General features: G+C 38.7%; 1 protein-coding gene across 2 annotated transcripts in view; it reads right to left on the bottom strand.

The window, feature by feature from the left end:
• Nucleotides 1-12,363, bottom strand: part of SYNPO2 (synaptopodin 2) — a gene marked incomplete at both ends in the record, with an annotated part of 147,406 nt that overhangs the window by 33,206 nt on the left and 101,837 nt on the right. For both annotated transcript variants that reach the window (XM_084252802.1, XM_084252803.1), the window contains one exon: nucleotides 1,433-1,584. In XM_084252802.1, the coding sequence (XP_084108928.1) occupies nucleotides 1,433-1,584 (152 nt within the window). The remainder of the gene's footprint in view (nucleotides 1-1,432; nucleotides 1,585-12,363) is intronic.

Here is a 12,363-nt window from a genome sequence, read left to right as displayed (position 1 = left end):
CAGAGACAGAGCGGGGAACAGAACAGGCAGACCGTCTGAAATACAATGCTGAGGGGAGCAGCGGGCGAGACAGGAGAAGTCTGCCGTACCATGTGGGAATCTCGCTGGCTGGCCAGGAATCGAACCCGTGCTGCAGAGGCTGTGGACAGCTTCACAGTGCTGCACTCAACCTGCTGCACCACTGGAGAGACCCAGAAATCTGGCAGCTTTAAAGGATATTTTTGGTTCTTTCCCTTATCCTACACATCCTCTTTCTATTAAAAAAATATTGTACAATGGAATGGTTTAATATTTAAACATGTTTAATTCATCTGTGAACTTCAGAATTATAATTTGATGATTCTGACCCACCACAAAAATCTTGATCTATAAGTGTTAAATTGTCTTCAAGATATGGAATTTTCCGGGCCTCCCTGGTGGTGCAGCGGGTTGAGCGCAGCACTGTGAAGCTGTCTGCAGCCTCTGCAGCTTAGGTTTGATTCTCGGACGGCCAGGGATATTCCCACATGGCGTGGCAGACCTCTCCTGTCTCGCCTGCTGCTCCCCTCAGCAGTGTATTTCGGTCCGTCTGCCTGTTCTGCTCCCTGCTCTGTCTCTAGTGAATCTTCTCACCCTCTCACGCCTCTGACCTTACCCCAGTTCTTGTGTAAATAAATAAATCTTAAAAAAAAAAAAAAAAGATATTGGGCCTCCGCTGGTGGTGCAGTGGTTGAGCGTTGGACTGCGAAGCTGCCGGCAGCCTCTGCAGCTATGGTTCAATCCCCGGCTGCTCCCCAGCCACCGGCGAGGGTCCCACATGGCGCGCAGACCTCTCCTGTTGTGCCCGCTGCTCTCCTCAGCAGTGTATTTTGTCAGTCTGACTGTTCTGTTCTCCGCTCTGGCTCTGGTGCATTCTCTCACCTCCTGCGGCTTCTGACTGTACCCAGTGCTTGTATAAATAAATAATCTTTTTTTTTTAAGATTTATTTATTTTTATTTTTATTTATACAAGCACTGAGTACAGTCAGAAGCATGGGAGGGTGAGAGAATTCACCAGAGTCAGAGCGGGGAGCAGAGCAGGCAGAAGGACCAAAGTACACTGCTGAGGGGAGCAGAGGGCGGCAGAAGAGGTCTGTGGCCATGTGGGACCCTCCTCCGGTGGCCGGGGAGCAGCCGGGGATCGAACTGGCGCTGCAGAGGCTGTGGGCAGCTTCGCAACCCAGCGCTCAACCGCTGCGCCACCAGAGAGGCCCTAAATAAATAAATCTTTAAAAAAAAAAAAAAGATATTGAGTGTTCCAAGAACTAAGGCTATAAAGCCCAAGATTTCAGATTTTAAAGACAATCTTTGTCTTTCTTCATCCATGACAAATTATATATATACAACAGAAACTGTGTTTCCATGTAGCTTCAAGATTCAAGAGGAAAGATGTATTCCAGTCAGTCTTCCGTACCTTTTGACAAGCATCTGTAGAGAGTCCGTTACACTCTCCATGAGTTTGATGACTTCAGGGTAGGTGAGGTCTGCACAAGGGTTGCCATTGATGGAAACCACTTCATCCCCTTCACAGAGCCCAGACCCGGAGGCTTTGCTCTGGCTTCGAATCTGAGTGGAGTGAAAAAGGAGGCAAGAGTTAAAACCACGTAATTTGTGAAAAAAAAAAAAAATGCCACCACCTTTAAGAAAATTCTACTTGGGAGAAGTAAATCAATCACAAACTGTAAAGTCAGCCCTGATTTTTAATTTACTTGTTCATCTAAAGGACAACTGCACATGCATCTCATGCCTCTTGCACACACAACGTATTATGCGCCATAATGTCAAGATTTAATTGGCAACATTATAAATATATGGGAAAAAAAGGAAAGTAAGACTATGGTTAAAGAAACTAGAATAAAATAAAGAATGGGGTGAGACAGATGTTGAAACTGATATACATTAAAAATAATTATTTGGCATTGTGAATGGAGTTTGACCCCAATGAGAAAGTGACTTCTCCCATTAAAATAAAATGTAAAATCCCTTCCCATTGCCAAGGTGGATGTAAGAAGGAGCTGCAGGCAAGGTGATCAGATTAACGAAAGGGCTATACAGCTAAATGAGCTGATGAAAGTCATCCTATTGTATCTGGGAAATTATGCAGTCAGGGTATTAAGAATCATGTCAAAGGTAGAAATCCTGGATTGTAATCAATCATTCAATAATTGGTACTAAGAAAACTTCAGAACAAGGGCCTCCCTGGTAGCATAAGGGATTAAGACACAACCTATGAAGCTGTCCACAGCCACTGCAGCACAAGTTCTATCCCCCACTGGGGAACTGCCCACATGGCACAGCAGACCTCTCCTGTGTCGCCTGCTGCTATCCTCGGCAGTGTATTTCAGTCCATCTGCCTGCTCTATTCCCCACTCTGTCTCTCACCCTCTGCACATCTGGCCTGTACCCAGTTCTTAAATGCATAAATAAATACATCTTTAAAAAAAAAAAAACCAAAAACTTCAAAACAAAAGAAAGAAAAAACATTAAAAAAAAAAAAAAGCCCTGCTGTTAGGATTACATTATACTCAAGCACAGCATGATGTGGGACAAGAACTGAATAAAAACCTAGAAGAGAAATTTCAGACCCTAGAAGAGAAATCCTGCAGGAAAAAAGCACTAGTTCTTTAGTGAGAAGGTTTATATCTCAGACAACTATGATCATGGTAAAATGCTGTTTTCCTTCTGTCCTTCCAGAGACACCCACCAACCTCTCAGCAAGGGTATGGGCCTCTGCAGACTGCACTAGTCAGGCTTCTGGTTGGATTTGGTCAGTGGGAAGCCCCGCTGAGAAATGAAAGAACAAGGGAATGAGAGGTCAGACAGATATTTTCCAGAACTATAGCTGAGCTCTTGTTACCTTCCAGTAGCACATACTATCTTCAGCCCGAAGGGTATTAATAGGTTCCTGCTCTTAATCTCTGGATGTTTCATTATCATTTGTGGGTTCATGTAAGCCTGCTTTTATTCTCTGCTTTACATTATCTTTAATTACTCCATTAAGCAAGCCACCTATTTCCTGCAGAGACCCTAAGGGAACTAATATGTTTAGATTTTACTTTATAATTTGAATTTAATAGTTCTCCGTGAAACATATCTCATGATCACACAAATTTAAGAATACTTTAAGATACTATTCTAGCTGTTTTCTAACAAGGTGATCCCTCTTGGACTATTAAAATCAAGACTGAGTCCACAGAGGTCAAAGCCAGGTAAGCAGCCCTTCAAAGAATGTGAACGCATTTAGCAAGGCTCATTTCTAAATGGGTATGAAGTACAATTCAATTTATCTCTAACAGCTTCTCACTAATTATTGCTACAGTCTTGAATAATAATTAATATGTTGACTAATATAGGTTTAGGGTTTAAATCTCCTATTGCATTACATTTTAAATGGTACTTTTGAAAGTAATGACAAAAAAAAAAAAGCCATTAAGTGCCCAAGCAACGATGCTCTTGAAATATTAAGAGATTAGGTAGTTTTGTTCTGGGAAAGTTCATCTTTTTTTTGTTACAAGTTATACCTTATAGGAGGCTTTGTCAGACAAGTTAATCTCATTTTATTTTGGAAGAACACACTAATTTATTGAAAAAATTAAATACACTCAGTATTTCCAAGACTATAAGGCAGCAATAAAAGCAATGGGAAAGAAAATATCTTTTATTTTGAAGAATCTTGAAAAATAACTAATTATCAAATATATTTGTTTGATTTGATGTTGCATAAAATCATTATCATTTGTGGGTTCACACAAACCAGCTTTTATTCTCTACTTTACATTATCTTTAATTACTCCATTAAGCAAGCCACCTATTAAAAAACTTATGAGATCTGTTAATAAATCAAGGACAGAACCATATCCAACAATGAACATTTAACTTAGGGCTAGAGATATTTATTCATAGTTTTTCTATTTGAATTTAATTTTTTTAAGATTTTATTTATTTTTATGCAAAAGGCCAGAGGTACAGGGGGTGAGTGGATTCACCAGAGACAGAATGGGGAGCAGGACAGGTGGATTTACTGAAATATACTGCTAAGGGGGGCTGGGGGTGAGACAGGGGAGGTCTGCTGCGCCATGTGGGTCAGCTTCCTGGCCGGGGGGATTGAACTCAGGCCACTGGGATCACAGCGCTGAGAATTCACACCTAGACACCAGGGAGGTCCTAACTGTTTTTTAATAAAATAAGATTAGGTGGATCATCATGCATATTTCTGAGCACAAAAATAATTCATTCAATGGAATCAAATATATTAGAATACAAACAGAAAATTCATCCTGTGGAGCCAAAGAGGTTTTATGCTGGTAAAACATAGGTGTCATCATACCCTGTACCTTCCGAGGTCCAATCTTGGGGTGTATCACCTCATCAACAATAAGTTGTCTGAATTTTAAGAAGCTACATGGGTATGCAGACAAAGATAAAAAAAAATGGTCCTTGGAAAATAAATTAATCTTCAACTTAACAGAGCTATCATCCAAACATGTGCTGCCTGAGTGGGAAAAGTGCAGTTCATCATTACGCTTGTCAAGTGGAGCTTTTAATGGTATCCAAATAAGCAAAAGCATTATGATAGAGGCCATTAGCATTCCTTCAAAGCAACATGCTCAGGTCAACACACAGAATCAACCACTGCGATTGTGTTTCACTGACCTTTTACATTTATCTGAACAGCAGGGAATATTTTTCTCTCAAGAACCATGTTAAATATGGTGGCATTTTCCTTGCCACCAAGGGTATCTCTTTCTCCACTTTTTATAGGACTATTAAATCAAACAAAGATTGTGCAAGAGTACACCTATTTCACAGCTTAGATCTGCTGATTAAGGAGCATTAGGTGCATTATGAAGGCCAACAATTTATTCGCTTCTATTGTGTCTACTTAGGTATTTTTATAATTGACGTAATTGTGCATCGTTATATAAGTAAAAATTCTAACACCTAAAAATATTATTTGTGAAAATAAAATACACCATCACTAATAAGTATAAATTAGGACACACATAAAAACTGTTAGTATTAATAATAATGTTATCTCTATCAGAGAATTTATCAACCACTGGTCCTACATTCAAAAGTTACATGTCACAGTAGGACAGAACACAGACTCTGAAGAAAGACAACCTGGGTTTCAACTGTGTGGCTCCAAAGCTTACCCCTGGTTTTTTTGTTTTTGTTTTTTTTAGACCTGTTATATAGCTTTAGTTTTCTAAAGTGTAAAATAGAGCTACTGAATTTGATTTCTCGAGATGGCTGCTAAGAGTTAGAAATAATGTGTTAAGTTCCACGAGTGTCCTCATGAATAAAAATGCATTGATTTCCTACACACACACACATACACACACACACACACACATGACAGGAACATGAGAAATGAAACAAAAGCTATAAAAAGTTATAAAAAGTTGGTGCTTTGTCTATAAGATAGTAGAAAACATCTGGATTTGCTTTACAATTTTTATCTAGATATTTATCATTACCTTATAAGTCAAAAATAAAAACATTTTATATGTCTTCCTTAATAAGTACATGTTTCATAGCCAAAAGATGGAAGAGGATAAGTCTATGATATTTCTCAGCAGAAATAATAATACAAATGTTTAACTGTTAGTGATTTGCTTTTACTGACCACGCGCTATGCAAGGGTCAATAATGACCCTCTCATCAGGTTAAGTTACTTGTAGGTTACCTCAATGAGAAACATAAATACACTTGCACTTGCACATGTTCAGATGGCTTTCCACTACTTTAATTTTATAGATAAGAAAACTGAAACTCAGAAAAATTAGGTACTTTGCTAAAATCGTATAGTTAAGACTAGAATTTGAACTCAGGGAACCTGGCTCCACATTGCCTCCCCTGTCAATAGTCTAAATTTTCTACTATGGCCTGAGTGTGAAAAGAGTGAATAGGATGCCAAGCGCTGGCATGGGTGGTGAGGAAAGTTAGGGGAAAGCAGAGAGGGCGAGGCAGAGAAAACCTGCCATGTCAGTCCATAAACAGGTGTTGGGAGAGGTAGGTTTTGTTCTGTTTTGCTTTCTTTCTTCTTCCTCCTTTATTTTAAAGTGTTATATGTAATATTGTTTAAAATGGAAAATTATTTAAAATTACGACCCAGTGTAACAAATTCAAAACCGAGTACAATTATCTTTTGCAGACTGTGGTTCGACACAACATACCTAGTAGAGCACGTAATGTAATTCCTTGTCTTTGAGAACATTTTTCTTAGAGACCTCATTCCACACCTAATGCATTAGACAGATGAGCATGTTTCCATCCATAAAGTACTTGTTCCCTTTCAGGACCTCTCAGTTTAATCATACTATAAAACTTAGAGAGATACTGCTAACGTAAATATTTACCAAATACCATGTTCTGTTGCTTACCCTTTCTTGATCTGTGCCAGGAAAGATTCATTTTACAGCCACAAAGTGAAAAGGAGAAGTTAAGACTTGGAAATGTACCAACAGTATTTTCATTTCATAGAATAAATCTGAGAAGAGTGTCAGCTATGCTAATTTGCTTTTATAAAGAATTACCTAGAAAAATAGAAAAAGCTCCTTTTTCTTAACCTCTTATCATTTCACAGGCAAGTCTTCCAGAATTGACTAGAAGGCAGGTATCTGGTTTAGTTCTCATAGAACCTTGTGCTTAAACTGTCTTGTGACGTTTATATGGTATATCAGTCATGTCACGTTGCTGTCAGTGAAACTAAATTTTGTCTCATGGGCTGCATTTTTCTTTACAACTCACTGACAAGTCCTCTTGGAAGATGTCAGATTAAGTGACAGAATCAAGACAATTTGCTCCTTAAGTCCCAATATCTACTAAAGTATATGAAAAAGAAATGAGCAATAAATCTAGTCTATAAATGGCAGGGCTACTTTTAGTCCCCAAAATGAAATCTCGGGGACCTAGAAATCACCAAGAGGAGATGGGAGAGATGACCTCAGAAAACAAGCCAAATTTTAGAGACTAAAACATTTTGATTTTTTAATGAAACAAGATGGAAGTTGGAACGTAGTCTGTGACCTAGCAAGTTTTTAATTTTTTTTTTTAAGCCCCAGTCCTTTCTCAATTTTCCGTTTAGGCCTCAGTCAAAACTTTCCTATTCCCCTGAGACAAGGCTTAAGAAGCATTCTGTCTCCCCAGTTGGTTTTAAACTGAAGCCCTAACAGGTGTCTATTCCTCAACTGACCAGATAAATGGTCAGGATGGCCCCTGTCCCTGGGAGACATAGCAAGAGCAACAGGGATGGTATCAAGAGATTAAGAAAGAAGCAAGTAATCCTACTTTTTAAAGGGCTTGCTACCCAGATTCTGAACTCCAACCTCTGTCCTGAATGGGCAGTTTCCGGGTTCCAGAGCTGAGTTAGTAAGCTGTTGGGAATTCATGTTTATAATGGGACGTTACACAGCTGACTTAGAAAAATGTTTACAAAGGAGGAAAAGTAATTCCCAAAAGGAATAGAGGTTTTTCTCCATGTAAACACTGACAAGTGTTTAAAGAACTGAAAAGGGATTACATAGTTTGTCTAAAAAGTGAAAATGAAATCTTAAACTTTTAAATTCAGTATCAGACCAGGGTCCCAGTGAAAGAGACAACAGGCTTTCTGGTCATTTTATGCTCAGTATCTCAGGTCAAGCTCAACAGCCTCTTCTGGTGTTGAGCTTGGTTTGAGAACTATGTCCTTTCTGCTCTCCTCTACTAATGTATGTTCATGTATCGGGCAAAAAGTTCTCCTTTGGGGAAACTGTTTTCATCCTTAGGCACCAAGTCACCATAAAAGTAAAAAGCATTCCTGGTAGCAGCCTGGGAAAGATTCCCAGAATGAATAACTGTCTTTGACAGGAGGAGGGCCTTCCTCCATGGGGCCGCATGCTTGAGCATCTGCATACCACTATGATATCACGGGCCCAGACGATGCCGCAACGGGACTGCTATGAGCCACCGTCATGCAGCCACCATGATGGGAGAATGTGAACAAGGACAAATATGGAATGGCATCCTCTGCTCTTCTTTCTTCCCTGAGAATGTACACATCTTCGCACTTTCAGAAAAAACTGCTGCATCAGATCCTCCGGAGGGCATGTCTCTGCTTTCTGTTGGGTTAAATTGTGAAAGATCGCACCAAGGATTTTGAACTATAGGCTATTCTTTTTATAAACATTTACACAGCAGATGGAAAAAAAAAGAACTTTTTAAAGAAGTCATTAAAAACATATATATATAGCCTGAGAGTGTAGATAAATAGTCTGTATTGTTAGGGTTATGTAGAAAAGAGAGCAGAACAAGAACACACTATTTGGGTTACTCAGATCTTTGCTTAAATTTATTAACTGCATGCACAGCTGTTAATGCAATGGTTACTAGGCTGCAACACCTCACCTAATAGTGATGTGTTAACGAGAGAATAGTCTTTTGAGAACTTTAACAGTCTATCAAGTAGTCAAAGCACAGTAAAAAATACTTCTGTCCATCACTGTGTCTGGAACCCATTCTCAGTCTATGTGCTCAATTTTATACCATTCTAAAAAGCATTTTTATTTGGTTTATGGAAATTAGAAATGGAGAGACAAACATGCATCCTGTACAAATGAAGATATGTTAATACAACACTAAAGCAAGGGAATAAAAGGCAAGAATTTTAAAATACATGGAAATCTTAAAGTATTTATAGAAGAAGACACAGACTCCTGGGGTCATTTAATGAAAGTGTAAAGCTCTCATGTGTCCAATGGGACTCCACACCTCTACTGAAGTTGTGTAAAATAATGGGCATTAAAGACAGTGAGCCTCCATCATTTAAAAGGTTTAGATCATCTTTAATCAACTGAGCAGATGCAGAGAAATGAAACATCTTTTAGACAGAGTAGCATACAAAATAGGCAAACTTAGAAGTTTTGTTATCTAAGCAGATGATTGGATCTGAGGCACTGCCTGCCACATTAATAAAGAAATAAATTAGAATTCAGAATTTCTGGCCCTGACTACCTTGATTGTATTGATGTTTACACTGAAATTTCTTAGTTTCCGTCACTGAATATCTCACTTAGTCAGAAAATGTCCGTCTACAATGTCATGTTTTCTCCATAGCTCTAGACATCTGAAGTTGTACTATATTTGACTAAACTATTTCTTCTGGGTTTTTCATGCATAAAACTGTAGATAAAGAAGAAAGACATAAAGTGAAAAATGTCCATCAATTGACAAGACTCTTTTAAAAATGCTAAGTTCTATTCTTTGGCTCAGAACTTGAAGTTATTAGCAAACTGGAAATCTTAATTTTGTCAAAGACTCATGTGACAAGCCACTTAATCACCAAGAGAATCATTTTCCCCATCAGGAGAATGAAGGGATCATTCCCAGATTCCTAATTCTACGCATTGTTAAACTGTAACACACATACACACACACAGTATATATACAGCATTATTTCCATTTTAGAAAGAATATACAATTTTATTGATATTTTAAGAAACACAATAGTTCAAATTTATAAATATTTTGCAGAGTTTTAATCTCAGAAAGTTAAGTGGATTGTACTGAACATTTACTTTAGTAGGGAACTGGAGTTAAAGACAATTCCAATATTTTCTTAGCATAACTAGGATAATTGCCTTCACCAACTAAAAGACATGTGTAGAGGAAAAAAAAGGAAAAATCTAGCTGGTTCAGGGGTCAAAGGGACCATGTCTTTTCAAGAGCTGGTTTTAATGACTACCAAAGCTTTAGTTGACTAAAACTTCATTTAGGTCATCATCACTAAATAAGAGGTTTCAATCTAAAGCAGCAATTCTCAAATGTTTTGGTCTTAGGATACATTTGCACTCATAAAAATGATTGAGGACTTCAAAAATATTTTGTTTGGTGGGTTCTATCTACTGGTTTTTACTGTGTTTGAAATAAACTGTGAGCCATTTAAATCTTTCATTCATGCATTAATTTTAAATTAGACAATCTGGTATGTTAACATAAATAATGTCTTTATGAAATATAGTTGTTTTGCTAACACTAAGATAATTTGGAAGAAATAACTGTGTTTTCTCAACAAAACAAAATTTTGGTGAATGTCCTCAGGACAGTGTTAAGTGAAACTGGTACCTTGTTTCTGAAGTCAAAGTGTGGCAGTGAAGAAAACGATGAGTAGTCTCACAACTCAAATGCCAAGGTGCAAGCATTTCATTCACCTTTGCTTTTCACTATCAGTGCCAATGGCAACAGAGTGAAAAAGACAAACATGGTGTTAGCACTATTACGAAAATAATTTTGACCTCATGATCACCCTGAAAGCATCTCAAGGTGCCAAGAAGTCTGCAGACCACACTTTGACTACTGATCATAGACAGCTATAAGCATTGCTGGCGTCTTGGGTGTCCTAGGTGGAGAAGAGGAAATTCCATCAAAGGTAAATATAAGAATGAACAGAAACAGGTCTAGCCTATTGATCCTCAAAAAACTAAAAATGGAAAGAACTACCATAAGATCCAGCAATCCCACTTTTTTGCATCTACTTGAAGCATATGAAATCAACACCTTGTAGAATCATATGCACCACAATATATGTGGCACAGCATTATTTATAAGAGCTAAGATATGGAAGCAACCTAAGTGCCCTCCAATAGATGGCTGGATAAAGAAGTTGTGGTCTGGAATACTACTTACTGAACACAATCAGACACTCTTCAGCTAGAAAAAAAGATAAGATTGTGACATTTGCAGCAAAACTTTAGCAAGTCAAGAATTATAAAATATCAGTCAGAAAGGCAAACACTGGGCCTCCCCGGTGGCGCAGCGGTTGAGCGCTGGGTTGCGAAGCTGCCCGAAGCCTCTGCAGCGCCGGTTCGATCCCCGGCTGCTCCCCGGCAACCGGAGGAGGGTCCCACGTGGCGCGCAGACCTCTCCTTCCACCCGCTGCTCCCCTCAGCAGTGTACTTCAGTCCTTCTGCCTGTTGTGCTCCCTGATCTGACTCTGGTGAATTTTCTCACACTCCCACACTTCTGACTGTACCCAGTAATTGCATAAATAAATAAATAAATATTTAAAAAAAAAAAGAAAGGCAAATACTGGATGATTTCACCTATATATGCTATAAAAGGAAATCAAGCAGATGGATAGATAAAAGAAAATGAGGAGAAACTCGTGGACTTTGAAATGAGGATACCAGAGGTGAAGAGGTTAGGGGTGCGAGCAAGGATAGAAGAAATATAATGGATGGTGGTATTTCACGTTGTTTTGCTTTTTCTTTTAGATAGAAAGAACTGCCCCTATTGAATACTGGACATTGAAGATAAACCAATTTTCCCAGCAAAGGCCATAGTCTATGATGACTCAATAAGCAACTCTATAGCTGCTCCTGCCAATCACTCCATTTCACCATCATTCCTCTGCCCCATGAGAGTAAGGCCAGAAGGCAATCAGTAAAACTTAGACATTTACAATGCATGGACTTGACTGCAATTTATAGACATAAGCACACAAATGGAAGCAGCGGGAAGCCCTGGAACAGAGGGACTTTCAGGTCTTGCTGCAGGTGACTTGTGCTCTGTCCACCTTGGCAGGTCCACAGAAACTGGGCTGGGCTGAAGTAGGAGTTTCTGTACTTCCAGAAGGAAAATCAGGGTGATGCCTAGTGCCCTTTGTGTCCATATAGGTGTTCTACAGATGCATTAAAACTGGTCATGCTCCTTATTGTGACTGACTAATACTGTTCCTATTTATTTCTGATTGAGAAGTGCCTGCATAAATGTCTGCATCTTGCCAAAAAATCCTGGGTCACAGCCAGCCAGGGTGAGCTTGCAGAGGCAAGCAAGAAACCTCAAATCCTTTCTCTTTTTTCCCAGACAGATGTCTGTGTTGCGTTTATGCAGGAAAATGGAATTGGAATTGAGGCTTGGCTTTTGTTAGTTCATTTAATTAATTAGTGAAAACCACAGAGTACACCACATATTTACTGATGGTCTTTTACTGACACAATGTACTGAGCTCTGAAACATCGTCCTCAAGAACTTTATATTCTTAGCTTTATCTAGCCAGTTATAACCCAGTTTGATAACTGCTAGAATTAGGTAAGCACAGTATTCAATGGGAGCTGTCCAAACAGGTCCACACACGTGAGGATTCTCGGAGGAGTTAAGGTTTCCCAAAGGACAAATAAATGTTAGCCTCAAGACTCTTATCAAGTTCACCAGTATGCAAGTTCTTAAAGTATTGTTCTTCTGCTTTGTGAAATATCAAGTGCGTATTTTTTATGCTGTTCCATATTATAATACAAATCTATTGAATCTCCTCACCTTCAAGTTTTTTTTTTTAATTTTTTCCCACCACCAATCTTTATACCCCTG

This window comes from Talpa europaea (assembly GCF_964194135.1).
Source record: "Talpa europaea genome assembly, chromosome: 13".
NCBI classification, from domain to species: Eukaryota; Metazoa; Chordata; class Mammalia; order Eulipotyphla; family Talpidae; genus Talpa; species Talpa europaea.
This window is presented reverse-complemented; position numbering and strand designations above follow the sequence as displayed.